Raw genomic sequence first — 19,040 nt, 5'->3', positions numbered from 1 at the left:
AATATGACATGGCAATTCAGCTGGAAGGCCCTGCAGCAGGGAGAGCAACGCAGGAAACACCAACCAAAGGACAGAACAAACAGCAGGAATGAAAGAAGACACTTTCATTCAAATCATCTTCTCTAATAAAATAAACGCTAGGCCTGCGTTGGTCATTTTCTCTTAGACACCTCACTTTGGGGAGTTGCTTGGGAAGAAGGCAGGTACCTCCACAACGTTAGTTCTCCTCATTCCTTCCTTCCTCCCCACCTTTTTCTGCTTTCCCAAAGGCAAACAGCATGAGGGACGTTCCCTGCGTGCTGGTGGCACTCCCAAGGCACGGACACGGCCAGACTTGGATAAGGAAAGCAATTCCAAATGAATGACCCGTGTGATTTATCCCACCTGCACAAGTTTAACACGTCCTGACGGAGCACTGGAACAGGTTGCCCAGAGGGGTTGTAGAGTCTCCTTCAATGGAGACATTCAAGACCCATCTGGTCTCCAACCTGTGTGACCTACTGTAGCAAACTGCTTTAGCAGGGGGTTGGACTCGGCGATCTCTTGAGGTCCTTTCCAACCCCTGGGAAAAAATCCTACAGGCACAATCTGAATAGCAGCTTATGGAAAACTTCCCTTAAAACTACAATCCAGAATCTCTCGGGCTCTGGCCAAGATCACTCTATTTCACAATGCCCCGCTTCCATTTATTTTTGAAAGCCGCACATCATTTCACAACCACCACTACTCCAAAGCAAACAAATACTCCTACTCAGCTGAGCAGCCCAATGACACTGCTGCTTAGAAGCTGGAAGGCAAGCCCCTGTTTTGGCCTGAAACACTTCTATTTGCTGCACACTGGACTTGTTAAGTCAGTGAAAACAACTGTAGGGCACTCAACTTTGCCATCACCCCACACCGTGCCTTCATCTCTTTCCCTGCGCCATACACCAATGGGAATTAGTCGAAATGAAGGGCATCTCCTTTCTTCCTTTTCCTTCATTTGCTATGTGAGCAGGACAAGGAGCATGGATTCATCCTTTCTCCTCGAGACAGAACCTGCCAGGGAGGCAGAGCTGAAAAGCCTCAGCAAGGAGGAAGATGGGAGCTGCGTACGGCGAGGGGGTAATGCAGAATTCAGATCACAGGGAGGCAGACAGATAAAGGCAACACCAAAAATTGGTGGCACGTTGGCTTCTCAGTCTCCCGACATGCAGTGGAAAACCATTCTTTTTATTTTATCTGGGTACATGTGTGCAAAACTGCGCCTTATTAAAGCACTCCCTGCGTGCTAGCCACGCTCGCAACAGCAAAAAGCAAACGAAAACAAACCAGCCCAAAATAGAAGTTACAGCAGATTAAAAATAAATCAATTCCAAAAGAAAGCGGGGGAGGAGGAGAAGGAAGCAGATCTCAAGTTTCTTTTCTTAAAGGAAAAGCTAACACGCTTGTGCAACAAGATGACTCCCAAAAGCGGGCTCTTCAGGAGACAAAGCTGTTACGATACCAATTCCCAAGAAGCAATCCAACATATTACTGAGCTGGCAACACCCAAAGCAAGCTGTTTCTTGAAGCCACTCTCCCTGTTGCAATAAGGACAGCAATAAACACCGATGCTGCAGCACTGAGACGGGGCACGCAGCATTGGTGGCACTGAGGGACCGTGGTCAGTGGGCACAGTGGGGGTGGGTTGGCGTTGGGGATTGCAGTGGCCTTTTCCACTCCAAGGATGTTCTGATTGATCAAATCACGCTTATTCAAAGCACCAGCTGCCTCACGGGCAGGAGTACGGGGTAACTGCCAGTGAGGGACATTGTGCAGCAGGTGAATTAATGCTTGCAAGCAATACAACACAAGCTGAGCGAGGGGTGTGAGCAGGGCTTGCAGAGTGGTTCAGCAAGGTCACTGAGGACAAAGCAGAAGAAAGCACGAGTACTTACACGTGCCTGTGGTAGCAATACAAGTTATGATTAATGGTGAAGAAAGTGAGGCTTGAGGGAATGGAAGAAAAACAAAGCCTAACACAGGAATGGGAAGGAGTGGGGTCAGAGGAAACGCAACATGCTTGCCCAGAGAAGGACAAGAAGTGAAGAACAGGAAGTTTCTAACTAATGAGCTGAGAGAAGTGGAACCAAGAGCTCTCGTGAGACCGCACTGGTTCCAGTTCGAGGCCCCCAGCACAAAACACACTGGAGCACGTCCAGCCAATGACCACTTTGATGGCCAGGGGCCAAACAGATGAGGAAGGAAGAATTACAGAATGGTCGGGGTGGAAGGGACCTCAAAGATCATCCATTTCCAACCCCCTGCTGCAGACAGGGTTGCCAAGCACTAAATCAGGCACTAGATCAGGTTGCCCAGGGCCCCATCCAACCTGTCCTGGCTTTGGGTTAGGGCTCAGCTCAGAGCCTTGAACATCCCTTCCAACCCAATCACCCCATGTTCTGTCTCCAGTTGGGCTTAGCAGTGCCTGGCAGCAGCCAGAGGAAGGGGACTGCTCCCGTGTGCTGAGGGCAGGGCAGCTGATGGGCAGCAATGTCCGTGGGGCAGCCAGTGCCATCTGTCAGCGCTCTCACTGTGACCATCCATCTGTGCCCGACACCACGGCGAGGTGCTTCGGGGCGGCCAAAGGTCTTGCAGAAAGAGGTCACTGTGAGCAGGAAGAGCACAGCACGTTGACCAGCCTGAAACGAAGGTGAAAGCACAAGAGCAGCTCCAGTAAACGTTTAACGTGGAGTAGAGTGAAAAATAACAATAACGAAGCTCACAGAGGATGAGTGTACTTCATCTGCTTCAGATTTCTCCATTCCGTGCAGATATATTGAAGCAGTATTACGTTGCCTATGATCACAAATACAAACCAGCAAAGATATTTTTTAACTTTCATGGAAGTAAAGCTTAACGTACAGGATGGGACCAGCTCACACGTTCAACTGATTTCAATTTTACCGTAGCCCGGTGCTGAGGAATTCCAGGATGGACATCGTATTTTAAATAAATGTATGTGAACGCCAGAAGGCAGAGAAAAATAAAGGAGAGCAGAGAAGGAAGCGAGGGTTAAAGTAAAAGGAACAACAAAGCAGTTGAGCTTTGGAGAGTCCTGGGAGGAATTTACAGTGTTTATCAACAAACTCAGAAAGTTGACAGTGCCCAGAGGTACAAAGCTCAATCTCGCAAGTCCTCCGGCACGGTGCAAAAAATAGCAAGGAGCGAAAGATGGCTTTGGTTAATGTTAAAATTTAATACGAGCCAAGAAAATAAATAAAATATGAACGCTGCTCGAGAAATCGTATTTATTTTTGTAGCAAAGTATTTTTCAACAGATGCCTTTTTCGCACTTCATCAAAATTAGAAGCATCTGCTGCTTCCTGAACTTGGTTTAGAGAACAACACCGCACAGTACTAATGAAGACGAAACTCAAATGTCATCTAAAGAAGCAATTAAAAAAAAAATGGAATTTTTTTTTTTCCCTACCTCAAAAATGTTATTGTATTAAGCTCACGCTTGCTTGTCCTCGGGCACAGGCTTCCCAGTGATTTACAGATGATTTTCAAGTCTGAACCGTAATTGTTCATGCTATGAACTACTTATAACCTCAATTTAAAAAGCCTATTAATTTCTGGAAAACACACCAGGATCTGCAGGCACAAATCACGATCATTTCACCTTTTCAACAGCGTATTAAAAATTACCTCGATTAGAGCAAAATGACTATGAGTCAAGATGACATTTCTTCCTCTTCATGCATATCAATTCAGCACATGATACCAGGAGAGGGCTTCCAGGCTCTTTTTAGAAGAGAAGCAGCTTCCTCCTCTCTTCAAACAAGGGGAGATTGCCCTAACACTTTGTTTGCATGCCCTGCTTTAACCTCAGGTTAGAGTTTGGAGGTTTATAGGCTGACCTACCACCGCTGCTTCTGAATGCCAAGGTGTCATTCTGTAACAACTATATGGCTGCAACATTGGTTAATTAATCGGCTTCTGCCTTGTGTGAGCATGAACATGCTACAAGCTGAACTTCAGTCACGCTCACACCCAACGAATGGGGCAGTTTTATGCTTCTGAAGGAGCCAGCACACCAAAACACCCCCAGCTCAACCAGATGACAACAACTGTGCCTAAAATAATCAGGATTTGGAAGTGAAAAACTAATACTTACATGCCGCAGCGTAGTAACATGATCTGTTCATTGTAAAAGCAAAAACAACTCCATAATTGTTTATGCTGCCGATGACTGCACAAAAGAACACTGTATGTGCTGTACCAGCAGTATTATATATTTAGGTTACTGGAACATATTTATGCTGCTAAAAGCCACATCTGATTCAGGCTCCAAGTGAAAGAAATAGCACTGCTTACAGTTAAGTCTCTTAGCAAGTGAACTTACCTAAAAGCTGCCAGTAAAGGAGCATAAATTGAGTCTCCATCATACACGTATAAGTGGTCCCAGCTACACTCTGTGGCAAAGTGATTGAATCGAAGTCTGAGGATTGTGTTTGGCCTGTAAAAAAAAAAAGGAAAAAAAAAGGAAAAGAAGAATTAAAAGATTTGGAACTAGCCACTCAACACACATGGCACAGTCCTTCCAACAAGCTCCTGTGATGTGAAGCTCCTCTCTGAACAAGACTAAAACTGCGTTGCTTAGTGTAAATGTAGATGCATCAAACATGACATGGCTTTCATTTTTGGCGTGCACACGCCACTGTTATTAAGGAACAGATTCTTTACAGTCAGAAAAACAACGGTGTCCTTAAATCTTCCCCCACCACGAAGGGCAGAAATTGAAGAGCAGCCACAACCAGCCCACTGCTCTTTACCTCTAATGACAGGGCTCTGCAGGGGTAAGCGAAGAAAATCTGCACGTACAATACATGCAAAGAATCACAGCCACCCCTAAACAACCCTCCTTTTCTTTGTCAAGGGATTTTCTGCAGATTGACACGATTATGATGGACTGTTTACACGCCAGGAAGCTGGCAGAAAGCTTTCTTCTATTAATTTGTCACCCTGTTACTTCTGAAGGACCTTGAAAGATCCTTATGGAGGTTGGTGGCCCTGCCTGCAGCAGGGGGGTCGGAGCTTGATGATACTTGAGGTCCTTTCCAACCCAAGCCATCCTATGACTCTGTGAAAGGTCATCTTTCATTGAAGGATAGAAAGAAGTCCTTTTGAACTGGAAATCAGAAACATGAGAGCAGTAAAGCACTGGCACAGGTTGCCCAGAGATGTGGTGGATGTCTCATCCCTGGAGACACCCAAGGTCAGGCAGGACAGGGCTCTGAGCACCTGGTGGAGCTGTGGGTGCCCCTGTTCACAGCAGGGAGTGGGACCAGATGGCCTTTAAGGGTCCCTTCCAACTCAAACCATTCCGTGATTCAGTGAAGAGATGTGACAGGAAAAACGTTTGGTTTACTCAGTGAGGAGGTGGAAGAGTAGCTCAGATACCAAAACTCACCAGCGTTCCTTCTATTCAATGCACAAAAGATGCCCACAAAGCCATAACCGTGTAACGAACATTTAGATACCATTCGTTTCACGGCTCACACGTAAAGACACATCTAAAGAGAATCCCTCCAGAGCCACAGCAGAAATCTAATTAACGCTCAGCTCAGGGAGGGTGAAAACCCCACCAGCTTTGTGCTTGGACCTGAGATGAAGGGAAGCAAATCCACAGCCACGCTGCCTCTTCCCACCCACGGCCGCAAAAGGACAGATGAAAGTGGTTAGGATCTCGCAACAGCACGCTGACCTTGGGTTCAAATGAAAACGCCGTTCATCCTAATCAAAGAAATTAGTACAATGTCAGCCTGCCAGCGAGTCCTTCCTTCTAACAGAAGAGGAATTCTTTGGGGAGTTGCTCTGCAAAAGAGTGATTTTTTGGTAGGCACGCTGATCTTCTCCACGCCTTTGGAAAATGAGCGGCAGGTGTAACTCAAGGATAACGTCTCGCTGAACAGAAAGTACAGAGAGTGCTCGTCGTTTCAAAACAAAGCACTCTCAGAGATTGTAGGGGGTTTGCTTCTATTTTAATGGCATGACAGCTGTAGAGAAGCATGGAATCCTTCATCAATAAAAGCTTTAGACCAAGAACAAAAAGGAAGAATACCTACAGTAGAGCTGGCAACTCATTAACAGAGAGCGCTCGTTTGCAGAATTGCAAGGCACGGGGCTGCAGGCTCAGGCCTCAGATGGGATCCCTGGGCTGGATCACATTTGCCTTGCCTGTGCTTTGGGGAGAAGTGAGCAGCACCCCCTGGCATGAGGACACAGCACACACACCAGCCAAGAGCCAGGAGCGGTGTGAAAAGGAAACGTGTGCTGTAAGGAACACGTGGCTTCCTTCACATCTGAATTTATCCAGTGTCTTCAATTGCTTATTTAGCTTGTGCCTTGACTTGCTAACCTCAAACGCCCTCTACATACCAGTGTGCTAGCACCGAGGTGAAGGCACTTAGCAGAATTTAACAGCCCTGCAGAAGCTGTTTTCCAAGTCCAGATCTCTCCGGGAACGTCCCATTTGCCAGAGAGCTTGGGCTATTTTCACAAGGGTGCATGTATTTCAGCTGTTTCAATCAGCGTGGTCTTTCTGCTCACCACCATCCTCCGACAGCAGGGTACAAATAATCAGAAGCAGGAAAAGGACATCTCCTTGAATGCGTGGTTACAAGTAGCAAGTGCTGTCTCACTTGAAGCCTCACCAAGTGGTAGCTCTCCAAGAAGCCTCTGGGGACCAGCAGAGGCCCAAGGAGTGATTATGGTGACATTATCATCAAGGACCTGTGAGTAGCATTTCCGTTCTGACAAGAACACAAGACAAATTATCCTCTGAAGAAAAAATAAACAAGTAAGAAGAAGCTCTGAGGGTTATGTTGACTGTAGTGGAATTGCTGTTTTGTCTGTAATGATATCCTCTAAAAACATTTTCTTTTTTACTTGAATTTCCAAACCGTATACAGTTGCATTTTTAGTGCCTACAAAAATTAAGAGGTGTTGCCACTCAGGGCATCTCACTTGGAGCTTAACCACACGAAAACACTGCACTCCTCCCAGTTAACAGCGGGTGGTAGGTCTCCAGTTGCAGTGCTCTCTGGAACAGCTTGGACCTAAGCTCCCATCATATTCAAAGGTAAGTCAGTCATCCAAAATAAATGTCTGGAGTGGATGAAGCGAATACCATTCCACCCTCACCCACCAGGCATCCCAAAGAAAGAGAAAACTAAAGAAAAATATACCCTGGTCTTTTAGTAAGTTCTAAACATCCAAGATGCTGAGAGATCTCAGTATGAAAGGTATCAAATGCAAATGAAGTAGTTTGTGCTCTCACAAGATGTGATCCTATCCGCAAACCACTCTGCTTATAGAGTCAGGGAACAGCATGGAATGTGATTTAACATACAGATGTTAATGTAGAGCATCATAATGGACCAGCTAAAGCTTTACAGACTATACAGATGAATTTTACAGTCCTGGTACTATGGAAAACACCCTTCATCTGCTGCACCACCCATTAGATGACAGGCAGAGGGTACACACTAAATGGGATATAGCTAAAACTTCTGCAAGACGACACTGGAAGCAACATAAAGATCAAATATACAGCAACAGAGAAATGAAGGGAGAGGTCTAAGGGACTTTTCCCAGTTTAGATCTTTGCAAAGAGGGTCAATGGTCCTTCTGAAGTTTATGTAAAAAAAAAATACATATTCTGTGATCTCAAGTGCAGCATTACATAAACTGTCTCTTCATGAGCTTTAACTGTGGGGTATTTTTCATGCTGCCTAAAGCTGAACATGGACTGAATCCCAACCATCTGAAAGGCCCACTACAATAACGCTTGGATAAGTATTACACCTTTATTTATTTAGACAGGTGCATTTATTCTGATTTTCCACACGGTTTCAAAGCGAAGCAGATTTTCCACCAGGAAGCCACAAATTCAGGAAGTTGTTTGCGCAAACAACAACAGAAATCCATTTTCCAAGAATAACTAAGTGCTGCCCTACGCAGATTTAGGAATAGCAAAAAAAAATTAAATTAAAAAAGAGGATTGTGAGATCTAAAAACATAAGCAACGCTGTTTGCAAGCAAAGGTGTTGACTATACTCACCTTCCTTCAATTAGCCAGGTGCATTTTGTTTTGTATTTGTAGTTCCCAGGCCCATCCGTTACGTACCCTGAAGGTTCAGTGAGTCTGTAAACCAAAAATAATAAAGACAAGCATTAGTCTTCAAAGTTACAACGTTCATAAAGGATATCCTGAATTTAGAAGATCCGTCGCTGGGTTTTCACCTACTGAAGGGCCATTAAGAACAACGCAACATGAATCCATTGGGATTTTCCTGTTCAAGGCTGTGTACATGCCTTCTGATGACTGTCCTTGGAGAATGAGTTAAGAGTGCTGGTTTTTCTACCAGAAAAGCCTAACATGCAGACTAATACCACACGGACAGCAAAAGGAATTCCAAACGTGAAAGCTAAAATTACCCATAAATTATTCCTATTTACATCAACCACTGAATGTTTAAATAAGTTCAAATGAAGTCCCTGGCACAACCCCTCAACCACTCTTGTGTTTGACAGCTGCATTTGTCCAGAGGCCGCCTGCAGGGATGGCCAAGCAAGAAGCCACAAACCCAAGCTGGAGCTCAGGAGGGCGTTGCAACACAAGGAAAAGCGCAGTTCAGAACTGTGCTTAACCTGCAGCTGGAAAGAGCGAGCAAAGACATGCAAAGGTTGCTTTCACATCCTCATCACTCATGCTGGAAATTTAACAGCCAAACACATACGTACAGCGACAAAAAATGAATCGCAGAATCACTAAGATTGGAAAAGACCATTAAGACTCCCAAGGCCAACCCAACCGATCCCCACCATGACCACTAAACCATGACCCTCAGTGCCACACCTCCATGGTTCTTGGACACTTCCAGGGATGGTGACCCCACCACTCTCTGGGCAGCCTGTGCCCGTGCCTGCCCGCTCTTTAGGAGAAGTAATGTCTCCTAATATCCAACCTGAACCTCCCCTGAAGGTAGCAAGCTACCGGCTGTGGCTATGACTTATCTCCTCCATGATTTCAACATCTTGTCTGAAGATCACAGACAACCAAGAGGACAACCACACTACCTGAAAGCCAATGGAGGCATCTAGTTGGAGTTTGGGACAGAAGATCGCTCATAACACTTGGGTTCCCCAAAAAAACAGGTATTGAGATCCTTCATCTTCTGCCTCAGCACAGAGACCCATGGGCTGACGACAAAACCAAGAGCCGCGCTCCCAGCTCATATAAATTAATCGCAAATTCCAGATCGGTTTCACAAAAAGCTCAGGTGTAAGAAAACCCACTGAAAACACATTCCCTGGGAAAGACGAAGGGAAATGGAAGCAGCACCTGAGGGTGCCCCACCACCATGTGTTGGCAGAGCATTGGCACTGGAGGAGGATTCCTACCCAGGGAGGTTACATACCCTATCACCAGCGCACGGCCGCGGTGAATCAAAGCCACCTGGCAGATTCTTGTCCTACTTAGGACAGCTTCTGTGAGACAAAAACACTCTGAAAAATAAAATTTGGATCAAAAATGAAGGAACCAATACCAGAAGCTCCCAGAAATGATGTCATTTCTGGGCCATTGGAATGGGCTGCCCAGGGAGGTGGTTGAGTCACCGTCCCTGGAGGTGTTCAAGAAACGTTTAGATATAGCGTTGAGAGACATGGTTTAGTGGGGTTATTGGTGGTAGGTGGATGGTTGGACTAGATGATCTTGTAGGTTTTTTCCAACCTAGCTAATTCTATGATTCTATGATTCTATGATTCTATGATTCTATGTCTTGGAATCTTTTGCTTGGTCTTTTCCTGGAAGTATCTATATAGACACACACACTCAAATACACACCACATTTTTAAGGCTTCAGTATCTTTGAAAACTCAAAGTACTTTAGATATTGGCGTGGAATTTGCAAAAACAGATGGAAATTCCAAACTGTAGGGAACAGTATCTAGTCCTTCTGTAATATGTAATAACTATGGAAAGGTAGGAATGAGACCACGTTGGTGCATCAGCACTGACAGCACTCTGCATGCAACCAAGAGCAAACAGACGCTGGAAACCTGAGCAAGTCTTGCAGGCTGGAAAACAACCTTATGCAACCTGCCAAGCTCTCAACAAGCCTCTGCTCAGAGAACTCCTTGAACAACTTTCTCTGGCAGCAATTATTAAAATCATTCGCCACTGAAACGCCATCGAGAGCAATGCAACAAGAAAACAACCCTTAAACCCTGGCTGTGTCTGATCTCAGAGCATTTCAACATCCACGTAATTTATGATCATGTTACGGCAAAGTGAAAACAAAACACGGGGTTTAGTTCACAAAACAGTAAATAAAACAAAATAACCACTCTTATTTCCTTGATGTGCTGTTAAATACCTACCTGTAAGTTATTCAGATTCCTTGCTAAGCTCAGAAAGGGAATGGGCGAGTAACTGGGGGAGGAAAAGCTCCCCCAGTTTTCCTGGAGCAAAGCAGTTGAACATGGGACATTTCCATGATACTTGCAGGGTTATGCCTACAGGGCTACTCTCAAGATGTATGCCAAAAAAGTCCTATACTCATGTAACCTGCAGCCAACACCATCAAGGACTGAGGTCTTTCACCCTACTACATGCTACAGATGTGAAACCTTGAGAATATCATACAATCATACAGGATGGAAAAGACTTCTAACATTCCCAAGGCCAACCCCATCCCACCATGCCCACTGACCACGTCCCTCTGTGCCACATCCTCATGGCTGATACACTACAGTCAACATACACCAGCTTCCCAATGCCTCCGGCATGGATTTGGGAGGAGAAGGATGTATTTTCTCAATATGCACTGCTTGCAGAAGAGCTATTGCAGCTGTGCTCAAGGAATTTTTATGGAGAGGACACGATTCTTGAGCCTGACCAGACTGGGTAAACGTGGAATTAACTCAGAGCTCTGGTAAATGAGAGATGTCCCACTACAGAATACACTCAGAACATTTTAAAGCACTTGAATGAACATTTGGCCACCTTCATCAGCTTGTATATACCATTTTGCATATACCAGATGGTCACACTGAAATCAGGAAAACATGATTAAGGACAGCTAATAATGACATTTTATCAAATAGCTTCCTCTTAAGCATCCCCCAGACCGGAGCAGGGAAGAGAACCGCAACCATGGGTTTAAAAATATCGTGCCATTTTCCACCAGTATCCTCCCAGCACTCAAATCCTTGAATTTAGGATGCATATTTATAATTTGATCGCTCAAAAGCAAACTCAACTCCACAAGGTTTGGAGAGGTACCAACTCCCACCTTCCTTGGCTAATTGGATGGCCCATGACTGCTCTCCACGAGCACGTCTGCACGACTCGGGTTGAAGGTGCTGCACCCTATGAAAGCAAAGCAGCAAAGCCCTTTAGGTGCTCTCTATGATGTGTGAGCACACGTGGACACGGTGGAAAAACACACGCAATGCAAAGATAACGCTTTTAGCAAAGCGCAGATAGAGCACTGAACTCCTGCAAAGCAACGACATTGACCTTAAAACCACCACAGTGGAAAAACTCTTGCACATTTCTGGTTAAAAAACCCACGATTTAAAAATAGATGTAAATAATAACGTGCACGCAGGCACTACCAAAGGGCTCTTACCGCTGCTACCACTGCTCCTTGCAGCTGATGTAAATTCCTCACTGATTTTTCACCCAGGCGCAGCAGAGAAATCCTTTTGCTCTTAATAGTGTCAGCAATGCTAGACGTGTGTATTTGTTAAATACAAATTACTGTACACTGACAAAGTCCCTACAGAGCCATGAACTGCACAATGAGGTGAAGACTCAAAGCTGTTTTCTAATTACCGTCTAATAAATCTAAACAGCTAAGCACGAAGAGTCACAAACTCCAAGGAGCTGGTAACTTACGAGCAAATCATTTTTTGAGGTCATTAATAGAGTCATATCCCAAGCTGGAAGGGACCCATAAGGATCAACGAGTCCAACTCCTGGCTCCGTAAAGGACCACCCAAATTCTATATTCCTTCCAAAGCACCGCAGCATTGAAGGTACACTACATGCTGGCAGTGAGGTGTTGAATATATTTAATTTTGCCTGAGATTCTCAGCAGATCTCCTTGGTTTCTATTGCTTACAGTGTGACAGAGGAACTCCAGCATTCCCACCAGAGAGCCTTTCTGCTAAAAACAGAAAAAAAAACCTCCCCAAAAACCAATTGTTCAACCTAATTTTGAAGTTGCTAAAACTGGAGACTGATGCACACAATGAGTTTTCCTCCTCCCTCCCCTCTCTTCTCCAAGAACGCCACAATTAGAAGTCATTGTTTCGGGTAAATTTGAAGTTGCATCCAATAATGAGAGGGCTGCTGCAGCCTATTACAGAACAATGGCATTCTACCCTAAATTGATTAGCAACTTAGCTTTGCTCATTTTCTAAAAGAACACCAAGAAAATGCAAAAAAAAACACACACTGATTTATCCTTCTATGGTTTCCTACATGTCCCAGTGCATAGGCATGGAACAGCAATTAGCCACATGCAGGATGAAACAAAGAGAGAAACAACATCTGTGCATGCCTTTCATGAATTCCTAACACCTAGGATCCCCACACCACAGGTACAGCTCCAACGCAATCATTCTTCCATGCCTGGTCTCACACAGAGGGCGTCACTGCCAAAGCAAGTCTGACGAGGATTTAAGCTAATTGGTACCCAATCAAAGAGCAGTAACACTCAGGGTGTTCACAGAGGTTTCTCCCAGTTCTGCGGTTCTCCCCTCATGGTGGGCAAACTCATGCAAGAGTTTGTTCTCCCAGTGCTTTTGCAGTTAGACCTCCACGCTGTTACCATTTCTGCAATGGGTACAAGACAGCTCTACCTGTGATTTCCAACACTCCACGGCGTGACTTCAGAAAGTTCAGACCACGTCCTCCTTCCCTGGGAGGTGGCAGGTGGACGTGAAGCAAGGTCCCAGCCCAAAACAGCCATCCCAACTCTCCATGCTTCTCTGCCTATCTCCCCATGATAAGGAGGTCAGAGAAGAGGAACAAGCACACTCTGCACATAACAGCACCTGGTTTCATCCTGCTTTCCATGGCTCTGCTAAACTGAGGCTAAAGAGCTGTCTCGCTTCAAAAAACCACAGTGACTGACACAGTTAATTTAAGACGGGCAACACGGTTTCTTCAATGGAGAGGTTAGCTCTGCCCTTCTGTGGGACATGTGTAAGATATGAGAGGTGATTTCCTGGCTGCTGATCAGAGATAAGGGCAGAGCCTGAAAAGCCCAGCAAGGTCTGAGAGGAGGGTCAGAGAAATTACAGCAGGTGAAACGTAGCCCCACAGCCACTGATGCTAAATCCCTTTGTTAATGAAATGCCTGCCTTGATCTGACAAGATGCTGAGCTCCAAACAAGCCCAAGTCCGTGCCTGCAGCCTAGGAGGGATCAGAAGGCACAAAAGCTCCGACAGGCTTAAAAATCATTAAGCCAAGCTAGAAACCAAGTTATTTTTCCAACACTGCCCCTCTACAGTTGGCACCATGCCTGACTTCTGCTCTTCTGCTGTCACCAAAAACGAATGCTCCCAAAGCTGTCCCATTCAGGGCTGCCTGCTGCCTCTGCCCCTGGCCTGCTTCAAGCATCAGGGCTGATCTCAAACTGTGTCCCCTCCTCAGCTCAAATAAACCAACCCAAACCTGCAGTTCCTCCCAGTTGTCTCATGAATCCCATCCAGTTTCGTGTGCCCAACCAGCTCTCCTGCCAGGGAGGGGAAGGAATTTCAAAGATATTTCATCTAAAAACACGCTTCAACTCCTCTTTATGGAAGACGCTTGTTTCCTTTCTTACTTACAACTTCTATTTGTAGGCAAAGGAAATTACATCCATGAAGAAATTGCATAACAAGACACCAAATTACCCAAGTCATCACTCAAGACAATAGAAACAACAAAGGAAAAGCTGATTTCCCTCCTCCAGTGCCAATCCAAGCACCGAAAATCCATGCCAGATCCCAAAAGACATCACCACTTCAGCATCACAAGCACAGGTAACAGACACTGCAATAACGATGGCATTAGGAACATGCTGTAGCTCCACCTGACGTTCTAGCTCCTAAATTGGTCCAGCAATTAAAGTCAAATTGAGGTCATCTCATGTTTAGATTCCTATCTATCTGTACTTCCTATCCTTCTACCTTTATTTCCAGCCCCACCTCAGACAGCACATGCCATGGCTCTGTTCAGTGCATGAGCTTGGGTCTCTGTTGACTCAAACATACAAGCTGCAGTGTAAACCCCAATCTTACCAAGTAAATTCTCCCCATTCAAACTGACTAGGGGAAAAAAAAAACAACAAACAACAATATCATTGTTACCCTGCAGAATCCTCTTCTTTAAACAAGCAGTACTTTGGAGGTGCAGACTGCTGTGGCTTTGCTCTGTTATCTCTATTATCCAGATGCCCATCTCTGCCTCCACAGCTCAACACCAACCATTCTGCGTTTCTGCGATCCCAATCTTGATTCAGTGCTTGTTTTCAAAACACTCTCTCCAGTGTCTGTATTATAGGTGGAAATATTTCCGTGTTGAAAGGCCACTCGGATTCCTCCCTTGGAAGCCAACCTTCACCCAGCACCTGTACCTGAGACGAGAGCCGTGCAGGCGGTGTTGGCTCCAGCAGTTGTCTACGAAGCTGGTCTAACAGTTGCTCCATGCTTTCCCCATCTGTTCACAAGCCCATTTATTGGCTCTTGGCCTACTTTGAAATGAAGATAATATAGTTGCAAGCGTTCACCCTGCCTAAAAGAACTCGACTCCCATGGCTCGCCAGGGGGCCTGGAGGCTGCTGGATTGCAGCAGTAACAAATAGAGCTGGTGCATCGCACAGCATCTAACTTGGCAGCAGAAAAGGAGCATAACCACCCTTCTTTCACTTGCACGCGACCATAGAATCAATCCTTACAGCCTTTGGCCAAGAGTTCTCAAAACCAGTCTCGCCCCGCACTAATTGCTTCGGCATCACCCTAAACTGAGCTCCCTGTAAAACAAAAGTACGCAGAAAGGGAGTTACTCAAAAAGAATCATCAAAGGCCAATGATGAAAGAGCTCTCGAGCCAGACAGGTCCCCTTCAAGGTCTGCTACTGGATGATCAAACAAATTCACTGCATTATCCAAGATCCTGCCTGGCTTCATGTAATATACAAGGTATCCAATGGGAGCTATGCTTAACGAAAGCACATCTAGGAAAACCTGATTCTAGATACGCTCAGAAGCATTGAAAAAGACAATGCAAAACTGTTCTTTCTTACCGTTCTTTTTTAATGTGTTCAAGTTTGCATACAGCCAAACTTTAGCTCCAAATGTTATATTTTTTATCTACTTTTCCAGAGGGGAGTGAAGGCAGAATCACAGAATCCATTCAGGTTGGGAAAGAGCTGTAAGATCACCAAGCTCAACCCATCCCACCATGCCCATAGCCACATTCCCAGGTGCCACGTCCCCATGGTTCATGAACACCTCCAGGGACAGTGACCCCACCACTCTGTGCCAGTGCCCAACCATTCTTCCAGAGAAGAAATGTTTCCTCATGTCCAATCTGAGTGCTTTATCGTCTAAATTCATCACCTTGTTCTGGAGGAAAGTACGGTCCCTTTCCAAAAACACAGCACTGTACTACTTAAATTCGGATCGGAAAATAAAGATGGAGCTAATTCTACGTAAAAATGCTAACTCAAAAATTTCTGCTTTTATCAATGAGTTCATACATCCAAGATACCCAACTTGTGAAAGGGAAACAAATCTACATGCGCATTTGGTCTACACAGACTTTTAAACCAAGTTAAGATATCTACATAAATTAGTCAAGATCTTGCGAGCTCAAAGGCTTAAGGAAACACAAAAGATTATGTTCCAGATGGGTGATAGATGCATCAATATTCTCTCCTAGCTGAAGGGTACTGTACTTCAATAAGCTCTTAAGTCACCAGTCCTACAAGTAAGCTCAGGAAAAAGCTTTTGCTGGTGGCAAGTATTCTGTACTGTGAATGAAATGGGGCTGAGCTGGTGACTTTAGCTTCCAGCCAGTGGCATGCTGAAATGAATGGAGTTTAAGGTCACCCCCACGGAGCAGAGAACCCTCACCTTTCAGGTCCCTTTCAGCCCAGCTGCAAGCTTGCCCCCATCCTGGATTGCTGATTTCTAGGCCAGAGGCAGAGCACAGCAACCAGCGGCAGCACTTCCAGAAAGCTAAAGCCAAAGATCAGTCATTTTGCAGCAAAAAAAGGAAAACGAAAATATTGAGACATTCTATAAATACATATCACAACCTGACCCACTTTCCTAATAGGGATAGAAATAATTCCTTTTATTTCATCCTGACATACAAAAATTTCCAAGCGGTGTCACCTGCTGGGAAACGTTCCCGAAAAGAAAAATAAAATACTAAAATTCAAACAAGTTAGCAAACGGCTTGGTGTAAAGGTTAATATCCATTTGGTTCGGAACTGAAAACAATGATTTTGATGCAGATCTGCAGGTGTAGATCAGGAAAGAAAGAAAACACAGAAGTCCCAAGATCCAGAGAAGGTTTTGTGAACCCACGCAATGCCAATCCCTAACAAATTGAAGGCAGTCTTGTGGCTGAAGTGACATGGTAAAGGTCGTGCAAAGTGCAGGAGATCGATAGGGAAAGAGGAATCCAGGCTGGAACACGTGCTTGGGGTAGCCTGGATTTGTTTACATTGATTTGCTGCTGCTTTTACTGAATATTCACAAGAGCTCGTAGACCAATAACATGCAGGAAGCTGCACAGATTTCAGTTCTGCTCCCTGACGTCAGCGTTGCACAAATGCAGCACTTGACCATTAAGCATCCGAAAGCAAACTTCGAAGAAAATGCTCTTTATTAATGAAACAGATTAATAGTATGTCTGAAAATCTATTTATACCATTACAAAGGGGGGGGGGTCTTTCTTCTTGGAAGAGAATTGTAACTGCTTTCTCTAAACATTTAGCACATCAGTTCTTCTCTCATGCCCTTACATCGCCAATTCAAGCCGGCTGTTCTTCCACTCCATGCCCTGGTTTGCAACCCCTTGAAGAAAAGTGAGCGGTGTTTTCCCCACATCACTCACTTCCAACGAAAGCAATTTCCCAAAAGATAGGAAAAAAAGTAAGTAAATACTGAATACTTGGAGTATCTTGTCAGCCAGATGCACACAGATAGAAAACGAGTAGGGAAAAAGCACGCAAAGAAGTCATTTGTCATCAAAATGCAGCTCGAGCACATCCATGTATTAGCACCAACCTATGTGTTCAACTGTGAAAGAAATCTTGCTGCCTAAAAGGACTGTGAAGTACAACTGTGAAGAAATCCGGATGTGCAAATGCTCCTGCATGTAGATTTTTAATAGGGAACGTTAAGAAAACTCCTGAAAATCCTCTGAAAGATGAGCTGCGTGAATGGGCTGTGAATCCCTCGTTTACTTGCCACTGTGGAGGAATAGAGCTTTTGATAGGATGCTTTTCAACCCCAGGAGATGGAAGCCCCCTGTTAGAGTCTACACTCAACTCCAGAGCTACAGGACAAGGGGCACCAGGCACAGACTGGAACCCAGGAAGTTCCATCTGAACATAAGGAACAACTTTCCTCCTTTGAAAGTGGTACAGCCCCGTCACAGCTACCCAGAGAGGTGGGGGCTCTTCTCTGGAGACATCCAAACCCACCTGGATGCTTCCTGAGCAACCTGCTGCAGGGAACTGCTTTAGTGAGGTTGTAGGACTGGGGGATCTCCAGAGGTCCCTTCCAACCCCTACAGTTCTGTGATTCTGTCTTGATGAATGGAGAAAAAAGGCCAGATTTGACGCAGATTTGATGAATTCACTTCAATCCCTTAAATCAAAACTTCTACCGCCGGTAATAGTGATTGAGCCACGCTCAGCTCCCTCCACCAGTGAGCCTCAATTTTTCTACTGACATCTTGTGAGAATGAAGTAAGCTCACACTGCTCAGGCCATTAAAGAGCCCAAGAAAATAAATGAAACGTGAACAGCGCCCAATAACTCAACCGATCTCCACTCCACACGAAGACATAGAGTGATTTTCAAACATCAGAACGTGTTCTCATCTTCCCTGCGCCCAGCAAGCATCAATGACTCAATAGTGGCATCCCTCACAATGCTATATGTGTTAAATCACAGAACATTGAGGTTGGAAAAGAGCTCTAAGATCCTCAACCCCAACCCATCCCACCATGCCCAGTGACCATAGAATCATAGAATGGCCTGAGTTGAAAAGGACCTCAAAGATCATCAAGTTTCAACCCCCCTGCTGAGTGCAGGGTCGCCAACCACGAGACCAGGCTGCCCAGAGCCACGTCCAGCCTGGCCTTGACCATGTCCCTCAGTGCCACATCTCTATGGCTCTGGAACACGTCCAGGTGACTCCACCACCTCCCTGGGCAGCCTGTGCCAACATATTCCAAATTAGCATCACTAAATTTGGATCAGTATGAGGGCTTCCCAAGTCAAACAAGATAGGTATTAAAATCCAGCCCTGCTTCCTTTATTGGAATGCAGGAAACGGCAAGAAAAACTTAGAAAGACAGAAAGACAGAAAGGCAGAAAGAAGGAAAGAAAGAAGGAAAGAAAGAAGGAAAGAAAGAAGGAAAGAAAGAAGGAAAGAAAGAAGGAAAGAAAGAAGGAAAGAAAGAAGGAAAGAAAGAAAGAAAGAAAGAAACTAATCTCCACTAAAATAAACACCTATTTAAAAAAAAAAAAAAGGAAAGCATTTTTTCATGCACGTTAACCATGCAAAGACCAAGAAACAGCCTTCCATTTTGAGTTAACATTGACAATCGGGAAACGAGGCAGCGATTTGCACATAATGCTGAATTTATGGTTTGTGTCAGTGCAGCCTTAGCAACAGACGTGCCAAAATATCTTTGCAGCCCAGGATGTGTTAGCATTCCTTCGCTCCGTGAGCAGTTTGTCTACGAACAGCTCGGAGGCGCGGGGAGG

The 19,040-nt window shown here is 45.1% G+C and overlaps 1 protein-coding gene across 1 annotated transcript in view; it reads right to left on the bottom strand.

Annotated features, from left to right (window-relative positions):
* The window catches only part of ATRN (attractin), a gene marked incomplete at its 5' end in the record, with an annotated part of 144,363 nt that overhangs the window by 106,831 nt on the left and 18,492 nt on the right, over positions 1-19,040 (bottom strand). Inside the window, 2 exons of the mRNA XM_021395520.1 lie at positions 4,370-4,483; positions 8,090-8,173. Of these exons, the coding sequence (XP_021251195.1) occupies positions 4,370-4,483; positions 8,090-8,173 (198 nt within the window). The remainder of the gene's footprint in view (positions 1-4,369; positions 4,484-8,089; positions 8,174-19,040) is intronic.

Source organism: Numida meleagris, chromosome 4, assembly GCF_002078875.1.
Source record: "Numida meleagris isolate 19003 breed g44 Domestic line chromosome 4, NumMel1.0, whole genome shotgun sequence".
NCBI lineage: Eukaryota > Metazoa > Chordata > Aves > Galliformes > Numididae > Numida > Numida meleagris.
The sequence above is the reverse complement of the archived record's forward strand: the minus strand, read 5'-3'. Positions and strand labels throughout refer to the sequence as shown.